General features: G+C 41.2%; 1 protein-coding gene across 1 annotated transcript; it reads left to right on the top strand.

The window, feature by feature from the left end:
- Positions 1-2,805: 2,805 nt before the first annotated feature.
- On the top strand, positions 2,806-19,509 carry fgf10a (fibroblast growth factor 10a). The gene is made up of 3 exons (XM_085279404.1): positions 2,806-3,521; positions 16,294-16,397; positions 18,630-19,509. Exons 1-3 carry the CDS (start codon positions 3,086-3,088, stop codon positions 18,828-18,830), a joined length of 741 nt encoding a protein of 246 aa, XP_085135530.1. The 5' UTR covers positions 2,806-3,085; the 3' UTR covers positions 18,831-19,509.
- The last annotated feature ends 653 nt before the right edge of the window (positions 19,510-20,162 follow it).

Here is a 20,162-nt window from a genome sequence, read left to right as displayed (position 1 = left end):
CGGGATATCTTTTTGTTCTCCATCTTCCTAAGAGAGTCACCTCAATCTCTACTGAACAGAATAAAAAGTTAAACGGAGGCAAGAACTGTTGTGATTTCAAAGGTGACATGCTTCAATTAAAGCATTAACATATTGGAATAGCACACTGTCAAGTGCTGTCCGCGGTGCTGAACGATGCCAACAGCATACATGTGGAAAAAGTCCAAGTAAGGAGTTTAACAGTTGGTTGATTTTGTTATTTTAGATAGAACTGACCCTGGAGGGTCCCTCGTAAGCCTCAGTCACACAGGCCTAGAGACCAGTTGATGACCATCTGACAACTAGTTGCAAGAGAATGATGTGTACTAGGGCTGCAGCTATTGATTACTTTGTATTCAGTCAGGGGGTCAGCGGGTAGTCTGCTAGGTTTTCAACCATGAGGGCATGTAATGCTTCTTACTGCACATTTCACCCAACCAGCATCTTCAGCAAAGTATGTCCAGACAGACGACCAACTGTGAACAATACCCCAATTTGATTTTCAGAATCAGAATACTTTATTAGTCCCTAAGGAAATTTCCCAACATTGTCTGGAGTTCACATGCAGCTGCACTGAGCTTCAAAACAATTAGTAACGTTTTTTGCCATTTAATATATGAAATCATTTATTAATTTGAGAAAACAATTAGCCCGCGAACTCATGGATTAAAATAATTAGTTGCGCTCTTACTTTGTAAAGTCCATAAAAGAAAAAAGTAGAAACAACATCGGCACGTGCAGGATTTTTTCTGTTGCCTATCACTTAAGAATACACACTAAACTTATGCAGTGATTGATCGTCATTTCATCATGACATTCTGCACAGTGGTTGGCCTTCATCAAATCAATCTTCACCATCTGTGAAGTCGGGACCTCAGCGGGAAAGACAAGGCTGTAAAGCTGACATGAACGACAGATTGCTGGCAGCGCCCAACATCTGTCCATTCTCAGCTGGAGTTACCACCGCAGAGGGAAACACTGGCTGACTGAAAGTGTACAGGTTGTCTTTACACGGTTATTTCTGTGCAACTGATCCATCCCCAAATGGAATTGTTTAAAAGTCAAATATGTCTGCAGCATACCATTGACAGGCGTGAGCTGTTACAGCAATAATACTAGATAAACTAAGAAGAAGAGAAGAAGAGGAGGCGATATGGTTGTTGTCTGACAATGTGAATAGGAAATTAAACAGTGCTGAAGCCAGACAGCAGACCTAGATTCTTGAAAGGTGAAATGCAGCAACACACGTCAGGTACAGCGATTACCCAAACACAGAGAGGTGTTCAGAAGGTTCAGGGGCTTAAGTGACTGAGGCTGAGAAATTGCTAAATGCTAGTCAAAACAGCTGAGGAACGATGACTCATTTCATAACTATTTTTTGCATTTTTAAATCAGAAAAAGAAAGTCTGTGACACTGTCAGGAAATCACGTGTCATAGAGGGAGGAGAGTTTTTAAGTGCCAGTAAAGAAGATGCAATAAGGGAAAATTAGCTGTTTATCACAAGTTTTTCAGCCGATTTAAAAGAAGACACGGATGTCATTATTTGGCTTCAAGTCAGTCAGAAATACATCAATGAATTGTTAAACAGATTTGACGGCTCTTTTCAGGCAAACCTGGAGTGAAGTTTGGCCAGCGTTTAGTATTTCAGACGGTTTGGTAAATTAAAAAAAAGTGCCTCTAATCAAGAGGAAAGTAAGATCAGAAAGATGGATGACACTCCCAAAAACCTGGGAGAGGGAGAGATGAACGGCTCTCTTTCCTTCTTTCTGACCTGCTCCGCTCAGCTAGTGGTCTGGGAAGGGGAGGAGAAAGAGAAATGGGGGAGAGGGAGGGAAGGCGAAAACAGGGTGGAACAGAACACCCCACCCCCTGCTCCCCTCTCCCGCACAAACACATAAATGCACACAGCCCTTCAAAGCCGAGTGGTTTTAATAGACGTCCAATTACACTAAGAGATGACATCTGGGGAACTACAGCAGATAAATAAGGTGAAAGAAAAGACAAGATTCAGTCACCTCAGACAAACTCCAAATAACCAGCGAACCACTGATAGACAGATAGGAGAGAGAGGGAGAGGCAACGGAAAGAGGGAGGGGGCCAAAGGAGAGGGAGCCACACACGGGAGGAAAGAAGAGAGGCAACGCACCGCTCCAGCATTCAGACTCTGAGAGGCAAGGACAGAGGACAGACAGGGAGCTCAGCCCACTGACAGACGCACTACAAGAGAGGGGAGAAAGACGAGAGCTCGCGGGGGTCAGATACACACTCAAGTAACTTCAAACCAGCTCAGACAAAACAAGAGAAACAAAGAAAGAAAAGAAGAAAGTCTGGATTCTGTGACGCCTTCTTTTTTTCCTTTTTTTGGTGGCCTGGACACTTCATAAGAAACAGCATTTTTATTTTATTTTTTTCTTGCTTGTTTTATTTATTTATTTTATTTTATTTTTTTTTTACTAAGCACTTTGCCATCTTTTTTTCCTAACCTGCTTCTCCTCCAACCAGGACTGAGGGGGGATAAATCGTCTGGGACGCGTGTGTTCGTGTGTGTGTTTGTGTGAATGAACTGATGATGTGTGTTTTTGTCTTTGGATGTGAACTTTAAAATGGGATTTTGAGTGATTTTGAGAAACCAGGAGCAGAGAGTGGCAGTGTCAGGAGGAGAGGTAGGAGGAGGAGGCGAGAGGTCCCCGAGGAGCGCGCCTAGTAGTTCTCATTGTGAGGTGATCTGAGTTATGGTTGTTGACGCATTCCTGTGACGATTGTGAGGAATAAACAGCACCGGGGGACTACAGCGGCGTCAGCCACAGCGCTGCGGGCTTCACCATTACCCCCCGCTACATCAACGTTTATATTCCTGATCAACCTACATCTGCCACAGCAAGTCGCACCATCTTCATCCCAGCTGTTCTACAGGTTTTAACACCTACAGTCCCAGTGAGGCTGGGGTTTCCCAAACAGAGGAGGTTTAGTTGGGGGGAGTTTCTCCCACTCTCATTCCCTTTCCCTGCACCAGCTCAGCATGCCCCAGCCCCTGAGCACATCCACAGCTCTCCCAGCTCCACTACCATGTGTAGATGGACAGTGACACAAGGTGCACCGGCCGCCTGGTTCTCCTCCTGCCCCTGCCGTAGACCTCCTTCACACCTCTCCCTCACCTTGCTGCTCTTGCTTCTCCTGCTCGGACCGTCCTCATCCTCCCCGCTGTCCGCTTCGTCCGAACACGGCCGCAATGCACCAGCAGGGACTTCTCCTCACTTCCTCATCTCATACCCACCACCCTCCTCATCACCCACACCGCTTCACGCATCCTCTGCAAGGTTGCCAAGGGCGACCAATGTGTCATCGTCGTCTGCGACGGTCGTTGGCCGGCACGTGCGAAGCAGCTACAAGCATCTACAAGGGGACGTGCGCTGGCGGAAACTGTTCTCCTCCCAGAAATTCTACCTTCGCATTGGCGAGGAGGGAAAGGTTAACGGCACCGGAAACAAGGACGATCCATACAGTAAGTCATCTGCCTTTAATGTGTCAGCTGATCCTTTCTGGTGCAAACAGCTTTTAACCACACACACAGCAGTTTATGAAAGTCAGAAATCAATTTCATATTCAAGATCCTGATATGAGATCTTTCTTTTTAGACTTTTTAAAGAGAGCCAAACGCAACCTTAGTATCTGTCAGTGGCACAACTGTGGCAAATGCAGCACTGCTTGTCCTCCACTTCATCTCACATGTTTATCTGTGGCCACTGATGTTTCCTTGTTTCCGTTCTGTGAGCACCCATGCACTTCCAGACAGGTAGCTGGGCAATAGAACAAGTAACAGAGCTGTGTGCCTGCAGCCTTTTCACCATGTGCAGAGGCAGGCATATTGCCTGACTACAAAGAGTTTGGGAAAGAAAAGCATGACAGTAGAAGAGCAGGAGAGAAGAAGAAAAAAAAAAAGTAAACCGGGCAGATAAAAAAAGAGCGATGATCCACTGGAACCAATTAGAAATTGCCCAGAGAAAGTTCTTCCTGTTTGAGGAAATATCTAAAACACAGCTATTACCAAACCCCAGGGGAGAATGACAAGTACTCTTATTCCTTGCTGCTATTGTGCTCTTGCTATAATAGTGTTGGGCATATGCTAACTATGAGGTTGTACTGACTCAGATATAAAGTAATAACCAAACGCTTCCTGCTCCCCCTTTTTTTGTTTTCCTGGTTGTGCATTTTGCGGGCAGGGAAATATGATTTTAACCTTTATTTATCCTGAGAAGGGTCACTGAGCACACATGCTTATTTGTCAGCATCACTCAGCCTCACATTCACACAGTTTCTCTTTCACACTCACAGTTCCTCTGCTGCTGGGAACTCAGAAACTCCGCCAGTATATTAAAAGCACCTTAAGTTTCTGAAGGAAAATAGTACAAATGTAAGGATGAGTTCAAAATCCACAGTTACAGCAGGAAAAAACCCTTGCCCCCCAGATCTGTACTGCAGCAAATCTAAATAGTTTTAACGACTTGCAAGGCTCATCATAATCAGTTATGACTGATTCAGAACAGAAAATCAGCTGTTATCATTTTGTGGTGTGCGGCTTTATCTTCTAGTTGAACACATCTGGAAGTTCTCCAAGTCTGCCACAGTCTTTTGGCCTGTGAGCAGCACAGAATAACTGCATGGCCTAAGGACATACTGACAGTAGTTGTTGAGTGAGAACAGAACATTGCTCCCACATTTACCTGCCCACAGTCTGCCTGCCAGTTCACTGAATTAGATGGGTGATGTCCAAAACTCAAGCTAATATCTTTATTATTAGAAAACAGGCGTTCGCTGCATTACTGAATAGTTTTCTTCTAAATGTATGATGTCAAGTGTCTGTGTACTTGTTCTAAACTGGTCTTTATCACTCGCACACCTTCATACACATGTCATAGGGTTGCATGCATCTGTACTCGACGCTCTGGTGCTGTACAAGGCTCGCCTGCTGAGTACATGTGCACACACACACAGATGCAGACACACGCTTGAGCACAGAGAGGCCAGTCTTGCACATGGCCTCCATATGGCAAAGCCCACTTTTATTAGGGCCAGTGTGAATATGTGTGCGTGTGTGTGCCACTCAGACACCAAGGCTCTGCCAGACATGGCTGAAGGAATTTCAATTAGCGTCTCTTCCTCCCTCCCCTCGCCTGCAGTCCTCTTTGACACACACACACACACACACATGTACACACTTTTTTTTTACTCACATGCACAGAAAGAGCTCAGCCATTAGGCTGCAACGTGTCACTAACTATAATGGCATCAGGTCATGGCATTAGAGGCACAATCCATCAATTTCAGCAGCTCTTGCCACTTGATTGTTTTAGGAAATAGGTAAGAACCTTCCAGGGAGAAAAGCGAATCTTAATATGGGAACTCGGTCGTGAAGGCTAAACCTTTCAGGCCATATTTTGTCTTGGCGGCATATTTAGAAAAAGCATTTCATCAATCTGTATCCACCTGATGGTAAGTGCAGATGTTCGACATGCTTCAGACTGAAAGTTTGGTGATTAAATAATGCGTGTGTCTGCCCAGCATCAAACTATACTCCACGTCCAGGTGCTTGTGCTCATATAGCATGACTGCGTACAGGCTCGCGAGCAGAGCAGCGTTTATGCTTATGCTAACACTCCCACTTACTGACATTTTTTATGCACTCTGAAATAAGCAAAGAACAAATTGTACCCTTCAAACTAAACCAAACAGAATATATTTCAATTCCGTTCCCCTAATGGTGATCATGGATGTGGTTTTTCACATACTAGACAGCGTATGACTGGTCCTACTCAAAACTGCTCTGGTGTGTTTGTGCACAAGTTTTGAACACACTTTTTGTTTATTTTTATACCTCAGATTATAACATTGCTCATTTACACTGGTATACTTTTGAAGCTAAACACAGACTTTTAGACAGATTACTTCTCTGATGCTGGTTTCTGGCTATTAGAAACATATGGCCTATGTGAAATAATGTCGCAAACTTTCTCTATATGCAGCATCTTATATAATACAACTGCACAGAAACAGTGCACTCAAGTTTCTCCAGAGTGTAAACTCAGGTGTGGAACTACCCGATGCGACAGTTCTTCAGGAAAGCATTAGATTGAAAAACTACCGCGGAGGTTAATTGCAGTGGTTATCGTAGTCTAATCGTCTGCTAATGTTCAGGAAGTCAGATTGCAAATGAGTGTCATTAGACAGTGTCAGAGGTGACGGAGAAGTTTTAGCTGCTGGTCCCGGGTCGCTGCTCTCCTCCGCAGCGGAACCTTTCTAATGATCTTGTCAGAGCCGAGGCCGGCACATCACTCAGGCTTTAGCGAATCGTGCGTTCTGATGTGTTTTGTTCTAAACGCCCATCTATCCATCTCACCTCATAAGGCCTTTTGAAATGAGAGGTTCTGGTCTCAGTTTGGAAATCTTTTGGGGCTGCCATGTGATTAGCATCCATCCTCACACTGACTGTAAGAAACAAGACTGTCCTTGTTTCCTTCCCTCCATTTTGTCCACAGACTGTCACATCTTGTTTACAAACAAACGAATAACACAGTGTAATAAATGGACGTGCGCTTGCAGTTGGACTGCAGACTTGCGCTTGTGAGTAGCTCAGTTACTACTAAACGGTGCCAAGGTGACAGCAGTTGGAGGTTTGATTCTCATTGTAAAAGCTGCCACACACACACTTCAAACATTTATCATGCATTAATCACTGAGCTGTCATGGGAGAATCAAGCAAACCACAATTTTAGACTCTTAATTCTCTGGACATCATTCTGATTTAGACCAGGATTTCCCTGTCCTGGATAATTACACGGGTCTGCCCCCTCTTGTTTGACCTCTACCTATTGACCTGAGTCAGGAAGCACTGCTAATGGAAAGGTCAGCACTACAAGTATTGTATCACTTTTGGTTGTACTCTGCAAATGCCAGATTTTTTGCAACTCAAAGAGCCAAATTTTATATTAACAAGTCTGCAAGAGACAGAATTGTATTTGGAATGATGCATTTGTATCCAAATATTATTTTTGTGTATGTTGTGGAGTCGGTGCCAAAGCTAAAATCTTCTTTCAGCCAAAATAACTTTGTTTAGCCGTTGGGATCTAGAGTCCTCTTCAACTTTTAGAATTATTTTAGGGCAATTTTAAGAAGAAATTACAGGAAAATGTTAAAATATATTTTACTACACTTTAGCAAAACTAGACTATTGAAACTCCATCAAAGCGCTGTAGGCTGCACTGTGTATTGTAAAGGAAAAAAAATGCAATTAGAAATGCAACATTGCAGATTGTTGCTGTGGAATAAATGTGCACATATTTAAAACCACATGCACTTCTTCATCTCCGTACTTTGCATCCATAAAGCTTGAATGACTCAGCAAGGTGAGAGCCAAAAACAAAAGTAACAAGTCCTGACATCAGTCCCCGTCTTCTGCTCTTCTACTTTTGGTCGCCTCTATGTTGCTGCCTTCGATGGGATGCTCGATGAGCGTATTTAGGGTTCTCATGGGAAAAGGTAACAGTGTGGCCCATAAAAGAGAGTTATGAGGAGGTACTGGAAGTACCAGAGGTTAGTGTCAGCATTGGTTTTCATTTAAAGTTACTCTGCACGGACTCTTCTCCCTAGCGGCTGTAAATAAAACGGGCACGCAAACATCACTGAAGGAGCTCGTTCAGGAAAAACTAAACGGGTGCTCTTAAGAGCCAACATCAACAATTACATTCGGCTGTACTCTGAAAACATACAATAAACACACCTTCCTCTTTCTGACCTTTAATTCAGCTACAACTTTCATGTTGTTTACATGCAGGATGCCATTAAGGGTGCCCCTGATTGGCTATACACAAAAATAATGGAAAAACCATTCGTGGTAATCAGTGAAATTAGTTAGAGTCTTCCTGTGGGTGTGTAACTGCGATAAATTATTTTGGTTTCATACTGCACATCTTCCCTGTGATGTTGTTGCAGCGGGAGTCTGGATCAAATCATGTCACTTTTGAATTATGACTAATTTTACTCTAATCTGCGGAGCAAGCGAGGCCATAAAATAAACGTTTTGGGATCTCTTACAAGGGCGAGACATTTCCAAGGCCCCCTGATAATCTTCATTAAGCATATCCTTACTACCATTCATACTCTCAGATGCAATTAGAGCTGTTTGTATTCTAAAACCTTTCACCTTAAAGGCTTCAGACCTGTTTCATAGTAACTGAAAGAAGTATTTCAATCTGCACGCTCAGTGCTTGCTTTGCGGCCTGGCATCATGTGCCAGCACCTGGAGACACATGACGCATTTTGGTTCTCTGTTGCTGTCATCAAAAAAATCAAGCTGAATGTAACCATCTGCATATTTTATCAATTTAGCTCATTTAGCCTTTTATCGTCACTTGATGATGGAAACTCGCTCTAATACTTCTTTAAGCTTGCCAGCTAGCTCGCTAATAATCCAAGCCACACCACAGCAACAGCAAAGGGTTCCTTTCAGAGCAGTTTTATGTGACACAGTCATATCAGAGTTTGTGTTTGCTCAGAGACAATGTGGGTAACAGTGATGTCTTTAATAGGATACATGTCCCAAATCAGCACATTTTTTATAGCTTATAGTAAAATATTTAGACTCCTTGGTGCAGAATACGCCCCCCGCCCCGGGAGCTCCAGGTCCCTCTTTTGAGACCCACTGATTTAGAGAATTTAGAGAATTTAAAACCTCTTAAAATTTAAGAGTTGAATGTTTGAGTCTTTCGTGCAAACTCTTCAGGGGTCTCTCATACACAGGGATAAGCCTACAAGTGTCCTTTAACGCATTCACTGATGTTTGGATGCCTCAGGAATAGAAACGCATGCATACTGACAGTAACACCTCCACTTTTATTATAATTTTCTCGTTAAGATGGCCCTTTTACTTCAGTGCTGTCTTTGTTTAACTTTTTCTTTTTTTTCTTTGCAAAAAGTCGCTGAGGACAATGACAGGATCTGTCTTCCATCACTATTTACACACTTCCTGTCATCACCACTTGATATCTTCCCATAAATTTGCTCCCCTGTCGATTAATGTGTCAGCTACAACAAGATGGAAGAGCCAGATTTCCGAAGGCAGACTGAGGCAGTCCCACCACAAACCCAGTTGGGCACCACCTTAAACAAAAGTCTTTCAGCAACAAATTATGTTTTTGTAAGATCTTCCGCTCCTTTGGAGCACTCCAGCTCAGTGAAGAGAGGGCCAAACATCGAGAGTCCATTACTATCCGCAAAACCTTTTTCATTGTGTATATTTTGTGAACGATTGCTGAAGAATACTCTGACATATACGTGAGACCGGGAGAGAGAAAAGCAGGAGGAGATTCTCTGATAACCTTTCATACTTCTGTACTTCTATAAAAAGCTTCGGGGTGAATTATTTATTTTCATGCATTTGACAAAAGGTTTACAAAAACGCTGAACTAATGATAGTCTGCGATGCAGGCGGACTTATTTAATGATTAGGTAGAAGTTTTGGAAGTATCCATGGGTCATTAAGTTTTACCAGCATGCAGAGTTTGATATTATTAACATGGAAGAACTGACAGCATCTGAGAAGTCATCTCAGTGATGCTGTAGCAGCAAACAGTTTATTGTTGTTTAAATAACAAATCACAACAATGGAAAAGTTGCTAATGCCATTTATGGAGAAAAGTAAGAGCAACAAACTCATGCTGAGAGCTTAACATCATAAAATTGTACAAATGCCCAAAAACTGCAGGAAAATTATTATTTCTTTTTATAAGATAACCCAGAATCAATTCAGTCACAAACAGTCATATTAGTAAAAACAGTGGTTGGAGACTGTGGCATGAACACAATTATTCGGGGTCTTCAAAGCACCTTTGGAACATAAGTCCATCTGAATCAGCCTGCCATCAGTTTGCAATTATATCAATTAAGTCAAGTTGACAATTCTACTATGCCATGTGTGGTACTGTTGAACTGTTATGAAATCAAAATCAAAAATTGCTGCCAATCTGTTACTGTTTGTTTCCAATCTGCTGTCGTCTCCATACACAGAAATTCAGATTAACTTCTTTCATTCAGAGTCCAGTTAGAACCTCATGTATCTGAAACAAATTCTGAAATCCCGCCACAAATAGTGACGTATGCAGTTGCTGCAGGACAAGGATTTAACTGTAAAATGACACAGGTGCTCAGCAATCTTGTATTTATATAGGAATATAACCAGAATACAACCAGATGCCAACCAGTTGACTCGAGTCCCCTCCTGCACAAAGACACGTAACAGAGGAGTTGTGTTCATTGTTGCAGAATGACTCAAACTTGTTGCGACGTGGCAATTACTTGCAACCCTGCCAGTCTTTGCAATCACTCTGAGTTGGATCGCCACTGTTTAGACAGAGGTTGTTTCCTATCAGGAAACCAATGCAATCGCCTTGCAAATGAAAATGATTACAGCAACAAACTGGAATTGGTGACTGAATGTAAACAAATTCAGTGGAATCACAAGACAATTAAATTTTTCAAAGCTTTAAGGAGCTTATTGTCCTATTTTGTATGATTGAGCCATTACATGCGACCTCTTGTAGCAGAAAAGAGGTAAAACTGTTAGACATGTGAGTCATCAATTGACAAAAAAAAAATGAGTTAATTAGTGCCAGGTTTTGGGTTAGATGAGGATTTGGGGCTTTTGTTTGTCATGCAGTATCTCCTTGAACATCATCGGGTTTTAGATTTGAAGATGTGAAGCAAATTTTGTTTCCTTTCCTCTGAAAACTTCTTTGAGAAATTGTAAAATGCCACAACTGCCTTATAGTGTATTTTTTACAAGACTCTTTCTACCTGCAGCGCTGCTGTAAAATGTCCAGATGAAGCCGAATGCACAAAGTGTCATTTTGGTGCCTGTGAACAGGCTGAATTCATGGCCAGTAAAGCAGTGGGAGATGGAGAATAGCATCTGTGACAGATAACATCCAGGGCTGCTGCCATATAGACACCACGTGCTTTAGGAGAAGCCCCCAACCAAACACACATGCACGCACACCTCACCCCTAACCCTGCTGCACACACACTGCATAAAATTGAGCCTCTTAATGGAGTCATCAAAGGTAGTGCTGTGAGTTGAGACCAGAGAGGCATCTGGACAGTCTGGCTGTTTGAACTGAGCCGTCAGGAATGCCGGCTCATTACTCTGTGTGTGTTAAGTGTGTGCGTGTTGAATGCGTACAAAATTAATACATGTGCAAACAAACACAACACAGAGCAAAGCAGAGAGAGGATGTGACAAGCTGAATGATATTGTGGGTAATACTTGTGGTGTAATATAAGAAGATCTCTAAAAGCTAAGAGTCCCTCAGCAACAACTCTAGCCACAACAGTTGGGCAACACCGCACTGACAGCTGAACTGTAAATGAAAAATGTGTGAAATGCAGACGACCATCACAGCACTCTGCCTGAAAACACGACTCCTGCTGTGTCAGGCTTGTGAATGGTTTTTGACAGAAGCTGGCAGCACGCGCGCTCTATCATGTTACAAAGTAAACCACGTTTAAGGAATCACAATTTCTCAGGTGTTTCTCCACTCAATCAAATCCCGGTTAACACCACTGCAAATTCCTCCTGGCTGCTCTTAAGCGTGAGTGATTGCAAGTGATTGCAAATTTCATGTTATCTCTCACCTAGACTGTTGGCTTTCTAATTTTTTTTCTCCCACGCGATCACCCCAAGGCCAATGACATCAGATGAAGGTTTAACAGCGTGCAGTTTTGCTCATTTCTGTATTTTGATGTGAGTGCATCAGTCAGGAAAGGACATAAAACCATTGCCTGGGCAAGAGTAAGCTGATATGGTGAGTGCGGGCTAAAAAGAAAATGAAATGAACTGAGAAAAAACACATTAAATGTAATTCACAAAGGCCAAACACAATTTATTTAATATGATTTTTACACAGCAAATCAAATATGTGCAGAACACAATATGAAAAGAAATCAATTTACAAAAAAAACTTGTATTTGTAGAAAAATTCTGGCCATATTGGAAATCAGAAACAGCCCTCTGTTCCCTCTTTCATGTAATCCATCAGCTAGGCGTGCTTTGATGTGGCCACTTAGCACAAGAAGATACTGCTGTCAGCCACATCAGTCTAAACAAATACCTCAGTGCTCCCCAAAATACACAGCATGCAGCAGTTTCTGTTCAAGCCCAACATCTCCACAAGCTCTCACCAAGCAATCTGCACAACCGAGAGATGTTTGTTCTCTTTTGGACTTCATAAAGAAACGGAAATAGTCCGCTCAAACTCCGAGAAATAAATAACGCTAACAAAATTGTTTAATCCTGATAAAACTGTGGCCTCAAAGGGCGAGACAAATTAAAAAGACATTTTCTCTATTTATGTGACCAGATAGAGCAATTCGTATCTGATTTGGTGGTCCATTTCCCCCCTTGTTGAATTCTTCTATTCCTTTGCATGTGTTCCCACTGGATTTTCTTTACTTTGGAGTCTTTGGTGGTTGCCTGGATATAAACTCTCATGTCACTGTGAATATGAAATGTCGTCAGTCACTATGCTGCTTGTTTCAAAGAGAAAAATGATCTTACTGTTTAGACCTCAACGCATGAAAGGTTCCTATTAAAATTTTTTTAAGAGAAATACATAATAGGGTCCTTTTTGTCTTCATGAGAATTTTGTTTCTTGGATGTCACATTTATCTCAAAAAGGGTGAGAGAAATCAGTCACTGCTGAAATAAAAATAGTGAAGTCAGAGGTTCATAGCAGAGCACTGGACGCAGAATAAAAGAACAAAAACCGTTTTCACTCTGCTCGCGGAGTGGAGTTCACGACACAAACTGCTCCGCAAGTGATGATATTTCACAACGAGGAGCAAGACCTCTCCGAGCTGTAGACACGCAGTAGACCCACTCACAGCTGGTCACCGTGTCGAGGTCACAATGTGAACAACTGCAGTATAATCTTCAAAAAGCCCCTGGATAAACAGTGGAAACATTTTCACAACCTCCTCTAACCTTTGGGATCAGCTGGAGTCTAACTGACCACGTTTCCAGAAAGGGGCCTAACAGGGGTCGGTGTGAGGTCTGCGAATGTGCGCGCTCCTGTGTGAGAGTGTGTCTTTTTAATATTTGTGTGACTGTGCTGATTTGCATGAGCTAGAATGATCATAGAAGAGTGTACATCCCAGGCTGATGCTTAATCTTTACATTAGAGTACATTTATTTTCACATCTGTTGAACAAATTACAATGAAATTTGTAGCAGTCCTGGTGGTTCCTGCATACTTAACACACATGACTATGATATAATTCAGTACAATTATAAAATAAAACAGCTGAGTTTTATTGCACTTGGTTACACTGCTCACTGGAATGTTGACTTTGTAATGCAAGAGTGAGTCCTGTTGTGCTGCTTAGTCAGTAAGTATTAACATATAAGTACTAAGTATTTAGCAGAGTTCAGGTTTCATAGGTCTCTCTGCAAAGAAGTTGTTTTTAAATTGGTTGATTTCAAAAGTATTTTGCCTTAAAAAGTAAACACCGTCATACATCCAGTGACTTTATCCTGTGACGTCAGTACGTTATTACAGTTTTCGCTTAACTGGCAAACAGACAAGCTCGGTGTGACTGCTGACCTGTATGTGAAATAATGCAAAAGCTAAATTAAGCTTTGAATTAATTCTTTGCTCGTTCCTGTTCTAATTATGTCATAGCACCTTTATCATCAGTCGGTTGGTGGCTGATTTATAGCCGGTCCACTAGGGTTTTTCTTTTGCTTTGTAAATCCGGTTGAAATTGGTGCCAAATTTAAATAGAAATCTGGTTGAGAAATTCTCTTGCCTGTAAGTCAGAGAGACTGCGTAGATCATTGTAACAACAAGTATAACAATCGATTACACCAAAAATCTCAATCAGTTACGATCCAAACCGCTACTATGAATAGCAATCATTAAGTCTTAAAATGCACGAAACCTGCTCTCGTGAGCTCAGATTTGGCTTTAAAAAAAATAAAAATCTGATAATTAAATATCGTTAAGGTCATTATGGAGTCGTTAATGAACAGTTTCTTCCTTGTTAGACGGCTGGGCTGTGTTTATTTGAACTTCCAGCTCTGTCAGTTACAGCTTGACAAGCAGAGACCATTTTGGCTCGCTCTTATGAAAGTTGAAATGTTGCCCTGTTACACACACGTGTTTGCCTTTGGTAGTTCTTTAAATAATGTTGATAGCAGCAAATGACCATGCCTTTTAAATTAAGTAAACTTTGTGCTTTTTTTCCCTTCTTTTTTTGCTTTCAGTGCCAGATCATAAAACTCCCCCTTTGCACTTAAAACATAATTCATAAAGATGTTGGGCTGAAATCCAAGGGACACAGGGAGGGAAACAGCAGAGAGGGGGGGGAAAAGCAGAAAAAATAAAAATTACACATTAACAAGACACCAAAAAAGACAAGGTGTTGAGTGAGAGAGTAAAATAATAAAATGCAGCTTTAAGGGCAGCAGGTTAACGTTAGCCTGACACAAGCTCAGGTCCTGTTTTTCTCCATCTCCCTGCATTACTGCCAACTGTTGTTGCTGCAATTTAAGCCTTTTGTTGCAGCCAGGCTTTTTCACTCACAGGCAGGCGGGCTGCTTCTGGTAACTGGCGCAGGGGCCATAAAAGAGCCCTGTGCTTTTGGTTTAGACAAACCACATCAAATGGAAGGAGGAAGGTTTGAACAGGTGGACCAGCCTGTAGCGCAGCACAGACAGATCCCTTTTTTTTTAATGGATCACAGCTCAGAAATGTCAGCTGGAACATTTTGAACCTGATAGATCAGCGCTGTGTTGCAGCACATGCCTGTGTGAGTAATGGACTTCACACAGCAAGCCTGCATGACGCACCGTGGAGCTGCGAAACTCTTCTCAAAGTTCTTGAAATTGACCACATGAGGGATAAATGCATCAGCCACAACATTTAACACGAGGCCACAAGTCATTAAAAAAATCACAAACATTCTCCAAATCCTTGTCCAGTGACAACAAAGACAAACTAGGCGACGCAGCGTAGTCAGTGAAAGACATATTCTTTATATAGATTTTGTATCATTCTGAGCTGGAGGCTCACATATCCCCTTAATCTCCTCAGGCCTGACCTTCATAAAACTCAAAAGCCTGCAGGAAGTTGCAAATCTCCGTCTGAGTACAAGAGAAGAGGGTTAAGGGCAGTGAAGGGTCGTCTGGTAAAAAGGCAGCTACTGTTCGAGGCAGTTGAGATACACTGAATATTTTTTAAGTGTCTCACAACCAGATTTTGGGGACACGTGAAAATTTGCATTTAAATTTTTTGTTCATTTACCACTAAAGATCAGGTGAATATCCAAGTCTCTTTTCTGTCTAAAGCATTCCTGCAACCAGCCTCCACTTCCTACTACCCCCCTCAGCTAATCACCTCATCTCCTGATTACTTTATGGCCCGCTGTAACTGGCTTTAGGATGAGAGAAGGAAGGGCTGGTAACCACAGCTTAAATCAGTAATTGGTTCAGGCTTGAAAACTGATACAAACGCGTTGACCTCTTGCCAGTCTGGCAGGCAGAAAGCCTTGCTCCGTCCAGCCTGCCTGTGCTCCTCTGGTCAGAAAAACAAACATAGAGCGCAGAAATGTTTTTTCCTGGCTAACACCTTGGTCCCAGAGCATACAGCCCACAAGCTAACCAGGGGTAAGAGGCCGGGCTGACTGTCACACAGTGAAGGAAAAAGAAAGGGAGGGGGACAAGACTGGGGTTCACTTGTGGGAAAATATGAAATAAAAAAAAAACAGTGCAGGAGACCCTGAAATTAACAAAAATATAGATATGTTATAGCAGCATTAAGAGGCGTGCAGATAAAAATGCATCTCCCCACACTTTAAAGTGATAGTAATCGTGTCAAACACCTATTTTTCTGCTTTTTGATGCAGTCTCTCCATTACAACATTAACACTTGCATGAAGAGTGACGGGAAACTTTGAGCTATATTCCAAAGTAATTACTTTATCATTAAAGTCATTTAAGTTGTCAGACATACATATGCATGTAAATGTAATGTAATGAAAAACTTTTACTTTTAGAGACAGACAGAATAAAAAGTAAATAAATCATCAAAGGAAACTGGAACCTGTTCAGGGTCCTGTTCCAGACTATAAATAGAAAAATATGTGGTTGTAAGAATGTAACTCTATCTGAGTAAATGACCCACACAAAAGTTGACTCCCTATTTGTCTCCCTGTCCCTGCTCCACCAGGTGTTTTGGAGATCAAATCAGTGGATGTGGGTGTGGTGGCCATCAAGGGCCTCAAAAGTAACCACTACCTGGCAATCAAGAAGAATGGCGTTCTGTATGGAGCGGTAAGTTTTAACGCTGTTTAACTCTCTGACCTGTCATTTTTATTTAATATGCATTATTCTCTAAGTCTAAGAGGATAGCTTTATTCTCAGTCCAAAAACATCCCTATTTATCTTATACTAGGCCTTGGTGATTGATTGTTCCTAACAAACAGAGGGTTTAAACAGCAGGTGGGTGGAGATGGGTGAGAAGACCCTTTTAATATACCCTCTGAAACTGAGTATTGTACAAAGAGTCCTATGCAGCTCTGTAGTCCAGTGGGTGCCTCTCTTTTCAGAGAAGCTCCGCATTCTTCTTTGAATAATGAAGCTAATATCTTGGTTTGGATTAAATTCTTAACCACAGTTTCTCAAGAACTCAATCACTTTAACCTATTTAAGCTTGAGAGCTTAAATAATAAACTTGTTGAACAGATTACTTGCACAAACATCAAATTTATTAATTGAAATTTTTGGTCACCCTTAGTCTATGACAGAAAATAAGGTCCACTTTAAGAGATTTGCAGCTTGTTAGTTCAAAATCTTCTCCACTCTTTGCAAACGCACTTCTGCACTTTTGCGATTGCTAAATTTGACTGATGATGATAGTGAAAAAAAAATTGGTAAAAGGACGTTTTCCCTCTAAAGTGGTGGTTCTGTGGCTTTGAAGTTTCTTGAATTCTTTATAAAACAATGGACAAGGCTGTACGACTCACTGTTCCAGAAATAGGAACCACAGTTACTCTCCTCTGCCTACCTCTCCTCTCCACTCCATTCAGAAACAGGAAACACAATCCTTCAGTTTCTCTGTTCTGCTTCAGTCTCTCTGGGTAGAGCAGCCCTCGTTTTATCTGTCCTCTCTCACTCACCCTTCTTTCCTTCATTCGATTCTGCCTCCCCCACCCCCCTCTTTTCCCTACTTTGAAAGACCTGATTTTCAGCATGTCTCTGAGGAGCCACACAACAGATGAAATGACACACGGTAGAAAAGACAGAAAATAAAAAGAGGCATTTTGTTGCATGGCCTCCAACTGAATTCCCATGACGTCTTCTCCACAGCACAACACAAGCCCTAGTAGCGGAGCGGCGAAGGGCCGGCATTCGATTACACTTGATGGTTTTACACAGTGACTTCTTTATCTGGTGCTAATCAATTGAATTCATTGTTTCATTGTATTGGCAGATTAAAGCACATAGGTGACACCGCAGGTTATGATCACCTTTAACTTTTACTACTTTTACGTTCATTTCTGTACTTACTATAACGATTCTTTTGCCTATTAACACCATTATTTTGAGACTCAATCGATCCTTAACTATAGCTGCTACTTGCCTAACTCTAACCTTAGCCTTTGAACATGTCTTCATCTTAAAGCTTACCGATTTACTACTTACGTTTTTTAACCATTTGACCATGAACAGGCTTATATTCCTACATCATGCACTCACGCGATATTTAATTGTACCTTGTACCAGCGTAATTTAAAAAGCTGCATAGCGTTCGTAAAATATTTTCATTTTGCTCTGGGAACACTCAGCTTTACTTCTGGAACCAATTTGGACAGCTGTGGTGGAGAGAGAGAGAGCGCGTGAAGGAGAGATATTGGCTATTAGAGTGTGTTTGTGTGTGTGTGTGTAGCAAGTACATTTTTGCTTGCGAATATCAATTGCATCCATTTAACTGGCTGTTTAAGTGCTGTTAGCTTTAAGCACAAGGGCAGCTTCCAGTAAACTGACAAATGCAGCTCTCTCAGATCATTTTCTCTTCATTTACCAGTGGGTGGCCATTGCGGTAATGTAAGCCACAAACTTTGTGTCACAATGCTCTTTGCTCGGCACTAAGCCCGAGCCATCGAGAAGTCACAATAACTTCTCTGCCCTCATCCCACCACCACACAGCCATCCAAACTACTGACACACAAACAACACTGACAACTATTCAAGTTTTACGTCTGACTTTTTAAAATTACGCTGGGGATTGTTCTTAAGCAATGGCTGACCATTTGTTATTGGATGTTGTCACAAGAACTATCTCCAGGTAACAAAAAAACAGTTACTATTTTTGAGTAAAAACTAACCATGACTGAGAGCTTACACATGTGGTACAGTGGGAAGTTTCAAGTCACTGGCTACCTGCTAGAGGTGGTTTTCATCAATGGAGAAAATCTTAAAAAGGCAACCTGTACTAATTTACTTTAAATATAAATTATTATCTTTTTCTTCAGCTCTTTTAAACTCTTTGCTTCTCCTCCACAGAGAGAGTACGGCCCAGACTGCCGTCTAATTGAACGCATCGAGGAAAACAAGTATAACACCTACGCTTCAGCTCAGTGGCTCAACAAGGACAAGCGCATGTTTGTTGCACTGAACCCCAAGGGAAAGCCAATGAAAGGAAGGAAGACACGAAGGAAAAACCCAGCCACTCACTTCCTGCCTATTTTGTCAGAACAGCGATGACTGGACAAATCAGCAAAGGGAGAGCTCTGCAGATTAAAGGCTATTGGACGTTTTTTGGAGTTGAAGTGATGGCTTCATTGGACAGATTCAAGTCTGAACAGTATGATGCACTGAGGAGGAAAAGAAAGGAAACAAACAGACATTTTATCACAGTTGGATAAAGACATTTCTATTTTTAAAGAAAGAAATAAGATATATCGCTATACAATGTACATATTATTTTCTGTTTTAAGTTATAAAGTACACTGGCACGGTAAAATTATGAAAAGAAATGACTTCTGTGCCAAAATGTGAAACGGTAACTCACATTTTTAGATTTGTGTACGTGTGAAGTCAGTGACTGGGGAAGAAATGGCAAAAGAGAAAACATGGAGGAAAACAGGGGAAGGCAGAGGAAGTATTAGCAGAAAGCTGACTGATAGAAGAAGAAGAAAAGATGAGATGGGTGGAGGAAAATGAAAAAAGGTTGTGTTGTGTTTAGTCAAGTACCAACACAGCAGCAAGTCTAAAACTATCATGTTTCTTCTTTGAATTTATTTATTTTGTGTAATATTTAACAAAAAAACCCTACAAAAATACAAAAAAGAAAGTCTTTTTTTTTTTTTTTTACCATGTATGCTTCTCTTTGAATACTATACATTTAAACCTGAATAAATACAAAGAATATATTTGTCTTTAACCTGTCTGACTGACTTTGGTTATTTTTATTTTCAGCGTGTGATTATTGTTTGTTCTTTTGCAAAATACACAACAAAACATAAAAATAAATGCAAACGTAAAGGATATGATTGAATTTTGACTGATGCAGCCCATTGCTGTAACATATATATTAGCTCATTATTACTAACCATGAAAGCTACAATATCATTTGGTCTGTTCATGTTGTTAGCAAGCCTATATAATTAATCACTTTGAGTGTTTAAGTTTAAGTGGCACTGTTTGAATAGTAAATAATAAGTTTTTAGGTCTGCAAAGCTCAGGTTCAGCTCTAATATAACACAATAAATAACACATAAATGTCTTTAGTTGGATTTTTGCCAGGCAACATGACGGAGTCATAAATCATAATCAAGTTTTGTTTCTATAAATTGTTATTGCTGTAAAAACACATGGTACAATGCTTTTATAAGATATTCTAGGCACATAAACATTACAATTAGGTCATTTTAGTGAGTTAATAAGTGGCTGATAGGCAACAGGATGACGTCACAATACAGTTTGTGATACAGATAAGAACGTAAAATTGAAGTTGTGGGAATATAAATTCAATTGTATAGTTATCAAAATGATACAATGTTCTAGGTGTATAAAGGGTACAAGTAGGTGATTTTA

The sequence above is a fragment of the Mchenga conophoros genome, linkage group LG7 (genome assembly GCF_057382185.1).
Source record: "Mchenga conophoros isolate Kocher_MC1m ecotype Shallow Benthic linkage group LG7, M_conophoros_male_GT1.1, whole genome shotgun sequence".
Lineage (NCBI taxonomy): Eukaryota > Metazoa > Chordata > Actinopteri > Cichliformes > Cichlidae > Mchenga > Mchenga conophoros.
This window is presented reverse-complemented; position numbering and strand designations above follow the sequence as displayed.

Excerpts from the sequence above, each read along its gene's own strand:
- fgf10a (XM_085279404.1), top strand. The coding sequence starts at position 3,086 with ATGTGTAGATGGACAGTGACACAAGGTGCACCGGCCGCCTGGTTCTCC. Across the intron at positions 3,522-16,293 it reads AAACAAGGACGATCCATACA|GTGTTTTGGAGATCAAATCA; the intron begins GTAAGTCATCTG and ends CTGCTCCACCAG. Across the intron at positions 16,398-18,629 it reads ATGGCGTTCTGTATGGAGCG|AGAGAGTACGGCCCAGACTG; the intron begins GTAAGTTTTAAC and ends TCTCCTCCACAG.